Source organism: Polyodon spathula, chromosome 2, assembly GCF_017654505.1.
Source record: "Polyodon spathula isolate WHYD16114869_AA chromosome 2, ASM1765450v1, whole genome shotgun sequence".
NCBI lineage: Eukaryota > Metazoa > Chordata > Actinopteri > Acipenseriformes > Polyodontidae > Polyodon > Polyodon spathula.
Genome location: NC_054535.1, coordinates 13,467,097 through 13,481,124, shown reverse-complemented (window position 1 = coordinate 13,481,124; position 14,028 = coordinate 13,467,097). Strand labels below are relative to the sequence as shown.

At 46.6% G+C, this 14,028-nt stretch overlaps 1 protein-coding gene across 4 annotated transcripts in view; it reads left to right on the top strand.

Annotated features, from left to right (window-relative positions):
* Positions 1–9,235: 9,235 nt before the first annotated feature.
* The window catches only part of LOC121330386 (protein Dok-7-like), a 44,095-nt gene continuing 39,302 nt past the window's right edge, over positions 9,236–14,028 (top strand). For all 4 annotated transcript variants that reach the window (XM_041276888.1, XM_041276897.1, XM_041276879.1 and 1 more), the window contains exons 1-4: positions 9,236–9,430; positions 9,562–9,607; positions 12,024–12,254; positions 13,384–13,584. In XM_041276888.1, the coding sequence (XP_041132822.1) occupies positions 9,377–9,430; positions 9,562–9,607; positions 12,024–12,254; positions 13,384–13,584 (532 nt within the window). In that variant the 5' untranslated portion in view covers positions 9,236–9,376. The remainder of the gene's footprint in view (positions 9,431–9,561; positions 9,608–12,023; positions 12,255–13,383; positions 13,585–14,028) is intronic.

The window sequence follows — 14,028 nt, the reverse complement described above, 5'->3', positions numbered from 1 at the left end:
AAAAAGTTAATACTTCATACTATTAAGTATTCTATGTTCAACTCTCAGTGATTTTTCAAACATTTTGTTATAGATAAATAAATTCCCATTTGAGATGTTACATGCAATGTAATGTTAATAGAGTAGTCCATCAAACACTTGTTCTTGACACAGCAATAACTAAATGTCTAACAGTTGATAAATGGGAGATCTTCATCCAAGCGTTCCACGTGTACAGTAGCTGCATGTCTATTTGTAAGTTTCTTTAAATGTATACTTTCTAGATTTATAAAATCAATGTCCATCTTCTCATTGCAGTTTGTACCATTAGCAAGGCCCCTTGTGATACAATGCATGTGGGCATATGTCATACTTTAGAGGTAGTTTGCCTTTCTATCTACTGAACCGAATTTCCAATTATAATGAAAATTGCTAAGGACCTTCTTTAACAAGATATTGGACTTATTTTAATACGGTCCTGACTGTATGCCACACTTATCAACGTAGGCTGAGATTTGGTGAAAGGCATCATGGGGGTTTGCTTGTCCGATCGATCCCTTCTCTCAATCCTTAACCCTCAAATAAATTCACCAAGCTGTTGCTGAAACAATGTGAGTTGCACTCCATCCTCCACCTCCTAGCCTCCTCTTTATTTGCAGGGAGCCCACTAGATTTGTGTCAGGGGGAGTGGCTTGGCTTTGTCATGGTCCACACTGCTAACCTGGCCTTGTCAGATCAGATTCTCTTTCAGTGGCTGGGGTCTTCCTTCTCCTCTTGCAGGATTAGGAACCAAAATGATAAACAACTACAATCCAGCAATGGAATTGCATTGCATTTTCAATGTACTAGAGACTTCTTGTCTGATTAAACCTTTATTTTAGTTCACAGTCAGTGTGAAGCAGTTTTAATTGGAGTTACTGTGAATCAATATATTTCAGATAATCGCGCCTACACATTTTCTTCCTTTCAGAGCATAACTCAAAACTATACTTGCATTAGAATGTGAAAACAAAAATTGCATGTACAAAAAAAATAAAAATGGTCAGTAATTGCTAGTAATTCATCTACACTGATTATAACATTGGCCAAAATCTGTCTTGATTTGGCTGTTTTACTTCGGAATCGATGGTCATTCTATTTTTTCTATGTTCGATCTATACTTGCTTAAATATACATTTCAAAAAGTATGTCAGGAAGTGTGGCAATATACTATAAACATAGCTGCTTGATTAACATATGAGGGGGTTTACATTATGATTTATGTGACCTCTAGTGAGAGATTACATGTTTTTCTTTCTAAGTAGGCACCACGCTATGTGTTTTTATAGTTAGACAGATAGATAATGTATTCCATTACTTTGTTTTATAGCTAAGAGGGCAGATGACTCTGCCACACATAACTTGCTATAAATCACCTTCAGGGATATATCATGGTAAGTTTGTAAAACACCTGTATACATTGAAAAGCTAGAATAGTCTAATTCTTTTAAATTTCATTTCACGGGGCGTGAGTTGGGGGTGTAAGAATAGGGCAGAAGAAGCAGAAGGGAGCGGTAAGTAAGACAGAGTGCCAGTTAGAAGGGACCGGACCTAGGATAGAAGAACGGGTGAGGCCCATTCTAGTAGCAGAAGCTAGGATAGAAGGTGGTCACTGACTGAGGGTGGCGATGCCGACACAAGAGAGACGGAGAATTGACTGAGTGCTTATCGACGAAGCAGAGTGCGGTGTAAAAGAGAGAGATACAGCCGTTTATTATTTTGGCATGAACCCCGGCCCAAACAGGGTTCCGTTGTGTTATTAAAAAATAAATGAAAGTACGTGGAACCTCATCTGGTCTCCCCCGAGTTTGTCTCACCCCCATAGCACAAAACGCTACATTGGTGTTTCAGGAGTGGGATTTGTACAGCGCCTGCCATGAGGGGTGAAACAGAAACAAGAGGGAGAAGATGGTGGATGCGAGAGAGATAAGAGGAGACGAGCTGTGAGCCAGACTGGAGGAGCTGGTCGCTGAGCTGAGGGTCAGGAGTGACCCGAGCATGGGCGCTGCATGGGGAGGAGAGAAAATGGAGCGAGGGAGGAGCAAGAACCCTTGGGCAAAAGAGGAAAGAGGGATCAAGATGACGGAGCTAGGAGACAAACGGACTGCCCCGCAGGCTGAGGGGCACTGCACCATTGTCATCGAGGAAGAAGGAAGTTCTTCAGCCACCGCAAGGACGTCATTGGCCACGGAGATAGGAGGAGCGCGAGTGCGCGTCAAGGAGGAGGCAGTATCACCATCGGACACGGCCGCCCTGCAGCAGAATGTCAACAAGGGGGTTTATTACAGCCGTCTGCAGTACAATGGTAAGGCCGATTGGCGAGACTTTATAAAGCAGTTTGAAATGATGGCAACGATAAACAACTGGACAGACAGAGAGAAAGCCAGTAATTTAATTGCTTGTTTAGAAGAAGAGGCTTTACACTGTTTAACCACCTTCAATCTGAATGGCTGTAGTAGCTGTGGGGCATTGGTTGCTGAACTGAGCGTGTGTCTGACAAGGGAGTATGACGTTAAGCCCCGACATGGGCCCTGTGCCGATCACGGAAGAGAGAATATGCGGTGTGGGGGGAACATATTGCAAGGGGCGAGCCGGCAGTCAGTGAAAGCAGGCCGCTATGACGGTAGATCGCCGTGGGAGGCGTACCATATCAAATTCAGGATGGCAGCGCTTACTAATGGCTGGGGGCCGACGGAGAAAGCAGGACAGTTGGCGGCTGCATTAGAGGGAGAAGCGCTGCAGGTTCTGCTGGACTTGGGCCCAGACGAGGTGGCCCAATACGAGGTGTTAACCGCAGCTCTCGAGCGCCGTTTTGGGAGAGTGGAGCCCACAGTCGGGTTGTGCCTGCAGCTCGCCAACTGCACTAGAGCTCCTGGAGAGAAACTGGGCGTACTGGCTACTGATGTCTAGTGCCTGGTCCGGAAGGGGTACCCAACGTTCCCGCCAGCCACCCAGGAGGACCTGGCTGTCGAGGCCTTTGTTCGCGGACTAACCCCGACCGCTCTACGTCAGCAGGTCCGGTTTGCTGCCCCAACCTCCCTAGAGCTCGCCGTGGCTCATGCCGTACTAGTCGAGGCGGTGCTCGAGGAGGGGGAGCGGGACCATGCCCCTGGGAGCGAGAGTGGTCAGCAGAAGAGGCGGCCTGACCACACACCACCTCGAGCTCGCATGGCCCAAGCAGAAGAAGAGGAGGCCCTGTACCGCACCACTGACCCCACCTGGCCCCCGGAGCTTACCACCCTCATCAGGGCGGCGATCACCCAGCCGGCTCGGACTCTCCACAGCTGTGCTGGGGCTGTGGACAGCCTGGCCACTTACGGTGCCACTGCCCAGCAGCAGCTGCTGCACCACCACGCCTGACACAGCAACCACAGGGAAACGCCAAGGGGCCCGCATAGACGGGACGATGCGTGCCCCTAGTCCAGTCCCCTTAATCGCAGACCACCCAGCTGCAGCAGCCGCCACCAGTACTAACCCGTGTAGCCGACAGAGCGCGGCGTCACCCCCCACGGAAACAGCCGACCACAGACAGTGCCAGCCAGCTATAGCGGTAGGAAGGACCACTGCCGAAGACTTCTGCCATGTCCCCGTCTGCACTGAGGGGGTCCCGTACTGCTCTGGTGGACACTGGCTCCACGGTGACTCTCATCCGCCCTGATGTGCTCCCTGCAGGAGTCTGGCTGGAGCCCACCACCGTGCAGTTGTGCACTGTGACTGGAGATCTAGCCCCCATGCAAGGAAAGGGCAACCTTGCTATTGAAGTGGCTGGACGGACCGTGCACCACCCTGTCTGGGTAGCAGCTGTACAGGACCCCTGCATACTGGGCCTGGACTTCCTGCGCTACACCGGCGGACAGCTAAACCTCCGGACCGGGACAATGCACATACAGGGGAGCCCTGCTTTAGCTTTAGCCTCACCCCTTGGACCGCTGGGTCGGAGTCGGGACCCCTTCGCACGACAGTTTCGGGATCTGCCGAGGACACAACGGACCGCTGCAGTGAGACGGGAGACCTCAGCACACCCCCAGGCTCTATCATGCACCAGTCTCATCAGGGACAATACAGTGTCTCGACGGCCACCCTCCAGCCGCAACGCTCGCCAGCCAACACGCCCACCCTCTGGCCACAACACTCGCCAGCGTGTACAGCCACCCTCCTGCAGTTCTGGTGTGGCCCAGCCCTCCCCCAGGCAGCTCAGCCACCCTGCACAGCGCCGCCAACCGCTACCCAAGGGCTGCGGGAGGATACCGCCATGCCACGCCCTACTGTCAGGAGTAATTCAGCGTCCCCAGCAATCTCCCCTTCGCCACCAGTCTCCACTGAAGACCCAGCTCTCAGCGCAGTGCACGCAGTCTGGCTCAGGAGCTGCGAAGGGCTTTGCGCAGAAGAGCGTCGCCAGCTGTGGGAACTGGTGTACTAGTATAGCCACAGTTTCGCTACCGCCTCGGATGATGTGGGGCAGACACACCTGGTGCAGCACCAGATCGAGATGGGAGCCACCCGCCCCATTAAGCAGCGTCCTCGCCGCCAACCGCTCGCCCTCCAGGAAGCCACAGAGCAGGTGCTGGAGGAGAAGAAGGCAGCGGGGATCATCGAGCCGTCCGACAGCCCCTGGATCTCGCCGGTAGTCATGGTGCGGAAGAAGGACGGCAAGTGGCGTTTCTGTGTCTATTACCGGCGAGTGAACGATGTGACGGAGAAGGACTCCTACCCCCTTCCCCGCATCGATGAGTCCCTTGACTTGGTGGCCGGCTCTAGATGGTTCTCTTCGCTGGACCTCTGCAGCGGTTACTGGCAGGTTGCACTGGATCCCTCTGCATGGCCGAAGACTGCCTTCTCCACTGGACGGGGTCTGTGGCAGTTTACTGTGATGCCTTTCGGACTTTGCAACGCCCCCGCAATGTTCGAAAGGCTCATGGAAAAGGTGCTGGCCGGAGTACCCCCATCGGAGTGCCTGGTCTACCTGGATGACCTGCTGGTCCAGAGGGACCTTCCAGGACGCCCTGGCCTCCCTGCGTGAGGTGCTCCGGCACGTGAGGAGAGCGGGGCTAAAACTGCACTCTGAAAAGTGCCAGCTGATGCGCCGGGAGGTCTCATTCCTCGGGCACCGAGTGGGAGCAGAGGGGATCCAGACAGAGGTGGACAAAATCACCGCAGTGAGGGACTAGCCTATTCTCGTCAACCCCTGGCAGGTTAGAAGCTTCCTAGGGCTTGCATCCTACTACCGCAGGTTTGTGCAGGGCTTTGCCACCATCGCTGCCCCTCTGCACCTTCTCCTGAGGAAAGACGAGCCCTTTGAGTGGACCCTGGCATGCCAGGAGGCGTTCGCCTCCCTGCAACATGCGCTGTGCCAGTCCCCGGTGCTGGCTCCCCCAGATGTCCGTTCTCCCTTCCTGCTGGACACGGATGTGAGCAATGAGGAGATCGGGGCTGTCTTATCCCAGCCGGGTCCGGAAGGGGAGCATGTGGTGGCGTATTTTAGCCGGTCGCTCAGCAAGGCGGAGCGCCGGTATTGCGTTACCTGACGGGAGCTGCTTGTGGTGGTTGAGGGGGTCCGCCACTTCCGCCATTATCTCTGCGGGCTCCCCTTCATCATTCGCACGGACCACGCTGCTCTGCAGTTGCTACTGACGTTCCGGGAGCCGGAGGGACAGGTCGCCCGTTGGATCGAGCAGCTCCAGGCGTTTCAGTACCGGATCCAACACCGGGCTGGTGAGAAACACGCCAATGCGGACGTGCTGTCCCGTCGTCCCTGTGCCCGGGAGAGATGCGCCCATTGCAGCAGAATGGAGGAGAGGGAAGCGGAGCTGTCCCACCGGGGGGAAGAGCAATGTCAGGTGGCAGTATCGGCTGAGAGGGTGGATTGGAGAGCCCATCAGGACAGAGACCCGGACCTCCGCCCCATACTACAATGGCTAGAGGAGCAGCGAAGGCCCCCTTGGGAGTAGGTGACCCCTTTTTCCACAGCCACTCGGGGGCTGTGGGCTCAGTGGAGCTGGTTGGCCTTGCATGACGGAGTCCTTCAGCGGCAGTAGAAGGTGCCCGCCACGGGGGAGGTGAGGTGGCAGGTGGTTGTCCCCGGGGCGATGCGCCAGGAGATGCTAGAGGCCCATCATGGGACCCCAGGCACTGGTCATTTTGGAGTGACAAAGACCCTGCGGTGGCTCTGCCAGTCGTTCTACTGGGGGCAGTGCAGGCGAGACATGGAGAACCACTGCCGGCGCTGTGACATCTGCACTGCCCGGAAAGGACCTCAGGGCCGGTCGCACGCCCCACTCCAGCATTACCAGGTCGGGGGTCCTATGGAGAAGGTTGCCGTAGACGTACTAGGCCCCTTTCCACACTCTGAGAGGGGGAACCGGTTCGTTCTGGTGGCCCTCGATTACTTCATTAAGTGGCCAGAGGCGTACGCTTTGCCAGACCAGGAGGCGGAGACAGTCGTTGAAGCACTGCTGGAGGGGTTCTTCAGCCGGTTCGGGGTCCCTCAAGACCATTCCGACCAAGGGCACAACTTTGAGTCCCGGGTCTTTGCCGGGATGTGCCGGCGCATGGGCATCAAGAAGACACGGACCACCCCTCCTCACCCTCAGAGCGACGGACTGGTGGAGAGGTTCAACCGCACGCTGGCCGTGCAGCTGGCTGTCACCACCGCCACCCACCAGCGGGACTGGGACACCCACCTGCCTGTCGTGCTGTTGGCCTGCCGCTCTGCTGTCCAGGATTCTACCGCATGCACCTCTGCCCTGCTGATGCTGGGGCGTGAGCTGCGCACTCCTGCAGAGCTAGCTTTTGGTCATCCCCCAGATGCCCCCAGTGTACCCCCGGGCCCTGAATATGCCAGGAGACTACAGGACCGACTGGAATCAGCCCACAGCTTCGCCAGGGACCAGTTGCAGGCCGCTGGGGTACGGCAGAAGCGGAACTATGATCTCCGAGTACGGGGGCGCCACTTCACCGCCGGGGAGCTTGTGTGGGTCTTCAGCCCCAAGAGACAGTGGGGCCGTTGCCCCAAATTGGACAGCCACTGGCTTGGTCCTTGCCATGTCCTGGAGAGGATCGGGGACATGGCCTACCGGGTGCAGCTACCTCACAGAGGACGCAAGGTAGTGCTGCACCGGGATCGGCTGGCCCCCTACCTTGGACAACACCCAGCACCATCCGACCCAGCAGTTCCTGACAGTCCTCTCCTGCCCCCTCCCGATCCACTCTGCCCTAACAGTCCTCCCACCCCCAGAGCTGAGGGTTCCTCCCCCGACAGTTCAGTTTCCCTGTCCCCTGTGGCTGATGGGAGGCCGTCTTCCACACAGGGCTCCCGCCCGCAAAGACATCATCGCCTCCCGGGTCGTTTCCGAGACTTTGTTCTTCCGTCGGGGATGAGAGACTAAAGGGGGGGTGGGGGGTGGGCTGTGTAACGACCCTGGCGATGGCAGCATCCTGGACGTTGTGTTTGTCTTGTTTGTTACGTCCTGTTAAGGTTCCATGTATTGTGAGGGTACGGGGCACGCCGTTAGTGTGTGTCTGCGTGAGTGTGTGTGTGCGCAGTGGGCGGTTCCCCCGGAGGCTATAAGTAGGGGGAGGGGGGGGAGCCGCGAGCGGGAGAATGTGGGTGAATGTCTGAGCGGAGAGAGACGAAGAATTTGACGGTGTAAAAGAGAGAGATACAGCCGTTTATTATTTTGGCGTGAACCCCGGCCCAAACAGGGTTCCGTTGTGTTATTAAAAAAAAAATAAAAGTACGTGGAACCTCATCTGGTCTCCCCCGAGTCTGTCTCACCCCCATAGCACAAAAACGATATTATATATATATATATATATATATATATATATATATATATATATATATATATATATATATATATATATATGTGTGTGTGTGTGTGTGTGTGTGCAGTTGTAGTTAAAAGTTTACATACCCAATGGAAATGTATAATTTCTAGAAATTTCTCAAGAATAGAATTAAAGGAAAAATGTTTTGTAGCAAAAGTTTTGCTTTTGTGGATGAGGAAAAAAGTTACAAGAAATAGATGTCGACAATAATTTATTTCAGCATTGTTTTTGCAAAACTCCAAAAATGCTAATTGAAAAGTATTCATATCCTGACAAGGAAAATTAAATTAATAGCTAGTTGAGGCACCTTTAGAAATAATAAACTCTTTTAAAGAATTAGGATATTTGTCAGTGAGCTTTTGTCATGATTCTTTAGTGATTTTTGACCATTCTTCAACACAAAATTGTTCTGAGTCATCCAGATTCCAAGGACTTCTCTTGTGTGCAGCCTTCTTCATCTCATACCTAGGCCATTCCAGAACCTTGATTTTATTCTTTTTTAACCATTCTGAAGTAGACTTTGATGAGTGCTTTGGATCGTTGTTTTGCTGGAACGTCCAGTTGCTTGTTAAACCAGGTTTTGTAGCAGATGATTTCAGATGATTGGCCAATATCTTTTGGTGTGGTATGGAATCCATTTTACCATGTAGTGGAACTACATTTTCTATGCCATTAGAGGAAAAAACAACCCCATTTAAGGATATTACCACCTCCATGCTTGACAATAGGTATGGTGTTCTTTTCAATGACTGTCAGCGTAACCAAATAGCTCGATTTTTGTTTCACCAATTCACAAAATCTATGACCAGAACTCCATCATTCAAATGCAGTTTTGCAAACTTTAAGCGATTGTCATTGTGGCATCTTCCTAAGAGTGGCTTTTTCCTTGGCCTGTGACCATCGAGAGCTTCTCCATGCAATATTCTACCTATAGTTAAAATGGAAACCCCAGTCCCAGTTACAGCCAGTTCACTTTGAATATCTTTGACAGTCAATCTCGGATTGTTATTAACTTTCCTCACAACCTTCCTTGTGACAGAACCATGAGTCTTGCACTTCTTGATAATAGAAACAATAGTTTAAACTGGGGGGTCGGGGACAGGTATTACTATGAATGTTGGGACAAAATTTGATAAAATGTCCCCACAAAGGTAGCGACTCCTGAAAAAAGGACGCTGTGGCGACGTGCTCACATTGTAAAACACCTTTTAATGAACTAAATAAGACTTTAAAAATAAATAAATAAAAGTGCCAAAATATATAGTTTGTTGTCGACTTTCACCATGTGTGGGGTTTTCTCTGACTGGAGTTAGAAATAGTAAATAAAAATATAGTGAGAGTCAATGAGGAGTCCCCACAAGTGCATGTACAAGTGTGTGTGCGCGCGCGCGCGTGTTGTGCGTGTGTGTGGAAGCCGTGTCTATTTCCCACTGAGTGCTGAAAGCCGATAAAGCTATTTTGAAAGTGACCCTGCATTTGAGAACAGGACAGAGCCGAGCGAGAGAGCAGCTGTTTGGAATCATGACTGAAGATGACGGATTCGGTTGTCGTGGAGGGACAAGTCAAATTGAGAGATGGAAAAAAGGTTAAGACATAGACATTATTTTTGCTACATTATTTTTTTATACTGTGCCACTGTGTACGTTGGTGCGGCTTATTCTCAATGCTTTTGTAAAGTTTATTTTTGTTTGTTTTTAATGTTTTCTTCCCTTGCAGTGGAAGAGTAGATGGGTCGCGCTCAGAAAACCCTCCCCTGTAGCAGGTATGTTACTAAGTATTCCTTATCTGACACACGTCAGTTCTAGCTATATTAAAATCTGATTAAAGCAAAAGTAAGTTTGAAAAAGCATAAGGAAACGGAGGGTGTGCAATCACGATCGAGCATTTGTACACCTGTTTGTTCTGGATGAAAAATACATTCGCAACGCAATTTGATACCGAAAGTCGTTTTTATAATGTTTTTGGAATTAATTTTTGTTTCTTCAATAAGTACAAATAATTGCTTGAGAATTGAACATAGTTATGCAGGCTACTGTCCAGCACTGCACATCTTACATTTCATGCCAGCCCATTTAGAACGTAATGCATCAAGTCGTTTGTAATCAAATCAGCGCCGATGTAAAATGAAACCTGTTGGTTTTAAGTTAATGAAAACATGAATCACAAAGAGCCGTTCGTTGAAAACATTTCCATGTCAAAATACGTTAACTGTTGTTGATGAAGCAACTGATGACTACCAGCTGAAGAGTGTATCGATTGGTTTAAATCGTAAAATACAAACGTAAACATGATATGATCCATGGTCGTGTAAGAAATTCGAGAAGCAGGACCTTTCTCAGGAGAATGGGGTGAATCAGAAAAACACCGTGAAGTTTGTGTGAAAGTAGAGTTGTATTATATGTGACTCATCTAGGAAAAATATCACTTGATTTTTGTCGGTTTTAGTGATGCTGAGCGACAAAAGCAGGCAAGAACAATTAAGAGAAAGCATTGTGTTTAATTATCTACAATTGTACATATATAGGCTACTGTTGTTAAAGTAAGCTTTTGTTACACAGATCATTTTAGCACTGTACACTAAGAGACAGATACGTTAATAAATTCTGCAAATTATTACGTACTAATTAAATTTTAAAAAAAGTTTACATTTAGGCTAAATCGAAACATTTTATGTACATACTTTAAATAAGTAATTGCGTAAATAAACAAATAATTAAATACAAGAAGAGTTTAAACTGGAAATAAGGTTTAACATTTTGTAAAACTGCAGCTGTCTGTTAAAATGCTGATTTATATTTTGATATCTTGGTGAGGTACTTTTACTTAAAGTAAACCAATATTAAAATAAGTTGTGTATTTGTTTTACAAAGGGACTGATGTGAAAGGTCAATGATGCCCATGCCTAATTTTCAGTGACGTCACAGGGCAGGAGGTTATATAGCAAATACATATACCGTAATAGAACATCGTGACACGCTTACATAATCCAGTAACGAGCGTTACTGAAGTAAATATAATAAGGCTGTATAACTACTAAGATGTATGCCTAAAATGCTTTGATGTCAGCGTGTTTCTACGTATAAATATTGGTTAAATGCCTTCATCCCTTTTTTTTAACAAGGCTAGAGCTGCATTCATGGGGTACACATTACTTTGAAGGTTCTGTTTTTGCAGCTGTTTGGATTCACATGTGTATGTTCTGTGAAATAATAGTGTTTTGCCAGTTGCTCTTTGTAATGCGTTGAAGTTTTATTTTTGATCACGCTTTGTGGGTCAACGTTGTTGTCATAGCAACAAAACTTGTGCCTTTAAAGACAGGACAACCAAAGTTTTTTTTTTTAAGGGTAGAACTAAAGTTTCGTTACATCTTAAAAGTCTAAAATTAAAGCAGAGTTGAGAAGCTTTAATGTAGTTGGAATAGGTTTTTAGAGTGACCTTAAAATTTGCCATCGTTTCCTTTTTATCCTTAAGTGATATGAACAGGAAATTACATGCTTGAGGAGTGTATTGCTGGTAACTGATGTAAAACGAAGCCGAAATAGAGTGTAGTTATGTAAGGACAGGTGTTACCTGCGCCCAGACCATTGTTTTGGTCAGCATTGTAATAACCTTCTTCTTCTTCTTCTTCTTCTTCTTCTTCTTCTTCTTCTTCTTCTTCTTCTTCTTCTTCTTAGTTTATTCTAACAAATACAACTCATTCAGTATATTCCATGCAAAGATTAGAACTGTATTTTAATGTTTGAACTTACATGAGAACAGGCTTTTGAAGGGTCATATACAATTTCAATGGGAGTTCAAAGTTTATAACTTGATATGTAATACATTTATACAAAAAAATCTAAAAACAAATAATATTTAAAAAACAGCCATCTTGTATCAGTTCTGGTTTGTTAAAACACAGCTAGTTGATTTGAGGCCCATACTTTTTTTTTCTTTTTTGGAAAGTGCTAAATATGGACAATGGTATTACAAAAATAATTAGGTATTAGGAATGCCTTTACACCCACACAATTAAAAATGTTTATTACAGTTGGAAAAAATAATAAAAACTGGGCCAGTATTGTGTTTAACTTTGATATAGTGGATTCATTCTATAGGGCAAGAGCCTCTCCATAAAGCATAACAAATGCAGACAGTGCTTCCCTGAATTTGTTCAATATCAACTGTGTTTCTTTCAGATTGTTTGTTATTGTTAGTATACAAAGACAAGGCAGACAAGACCAAAGGACACAAGGAGAGGAGCAGCATGACTTTAGAGGATATCTGTGGCCTGGACCCTGGACTCTCCTATGAGGGGATGAGTCACACGATGGCAATCATCTGCTTGACACAGGCAGTAATGCTGGGATTCGAAAACAAGGAGGCGATGTACACCTGGGATATTCGCATCCGATACAGCCTGGGAGAAGGTAACCTTGAGTGGAATTTACATAAATTCTGTGCTTACAAACCTAACACACAAGGTTCTACACTGTCCATCCGCCGTATTGTTACTGTTACAAAAGCCTTTCATTGCAGAGTGTTGGTTTTGTCTTTAATAAGGGTTTTAACTCACCCATTTTCAAAACCAGCATAATAAAATAAATGGGAACAAAAGAAATCCTTCATTTGGTTCCTCGTACTCGGAAAAGCTAATGGTGTATTCGTGCAAATTACAGTATGTTTATTGAAACATTCAATGGTTCTGAATGATTTATTGTATGCTGTTATTTGCAATTCTACTTGCCAATAATTTTGTGTTGCCTGCCTGTCAAACCTTTGTTTTGAATCCTGGTTTCTTAAAGTTCATAATGTATGCCATACATCATCTACACATTATTTGATGACAACATTATAAGTTCACAATTGGCAGACATTGTTGATTTTTTCTTTTTTAATTAAAACACCATGGTTCTGTGTACTTTAGGCTCATTACTTCTCAAAGTAATGTTACAGCACTGATTAGACTTAAGTTTTATAACACCTTCAGCAAAAATGTAATTTTAAGTTTACAAATATGGTGCACCTAGGAGCATAAAGCTATGATGAATAGGTTGCATTTATGATTGATTTTATTTGGGTCTCATTTGTGTTACTGACCATTTTGCCTTGCTAAGGCATGATGAATGAAATGCATGGGCTGTCTTTTTACAGCACTGTCCCATTCTCTCTAGTTTTGCTTTGTTCAAACAAGCTCAGGCTTGGATTTTGTACTTGTTTGTGACTGAACTAGGTTCAAGCTGAGTAGGGGGCACATGGGACTGCATATACAGTTTCCATCTGACAGTATGCCAGAATCACATGATGCAGATATATATTATATGAATTGGAATAATATGCACAGGTGTCCAAAAACCTCTATCATACATTCGAATGTCTACCTTAATGGACCTCTTTCTTCGTTGAATGAGTGCTTATTTCTCCTCTTCTGAGGGCTTTCAAACAAACATGTACTGTATTACTTGGTCAGGGTTTTACTGAAGTGTTATTTGACGTGTTACTAGAAAGATGAGTCTAATCTTTACTCCTCATTTCATTGTTGCTTCTGCTTTCTGCTAGTTCACAGATTTCATGTAGCAGTGTTACCTGGCACCAAATTGGAGAGTGGACCTGCTACTCTGCATTTGTGTAATGACCTCTTGATTCTTGTAAGAGATGTCCCACCGACAATTATTGGACAGTGGAAACTCTCAGACCTCAGGCGATATGGAGCAGTTCCCAATGGATTTGTCTTTGAAGGTGGGACAAGATGTGGCTATTGTAAGTACTTCTTTGAAAAAAGATCTTCTGTGTCCATTGTTTGTGTGTCTACTCTGACAACACTTGAATGGGTTGATGATTCTTTTAAACACAGGAACCCTTTTCTTGTAGACATTTTTTGTTAGAACAGGTGCGTTTGTGTTAATGTGATTTGCCCGAAGTACGCGATGGATGGTATAAACTCCCACACAATAACCTGACATTCAAAATGACCCCCAATCACCAGTACAGTAATCAAAACAAACAAGCATGTATGCAGTTTAAAATCTTTATTAAGACACTCATTACACTAATAGAAAATATGTGTTAAAACCTATGAATGTAATAAAAAGTAAGTACAAAAAAGTAATGCTGTGCAGAAATAAAAACATAAGAAAGTCTACAGACAAGAGGAGGCCGTTTGGCCCAACTTGCTTGTTTGGTTATTAGTAGCTTATTGATCCC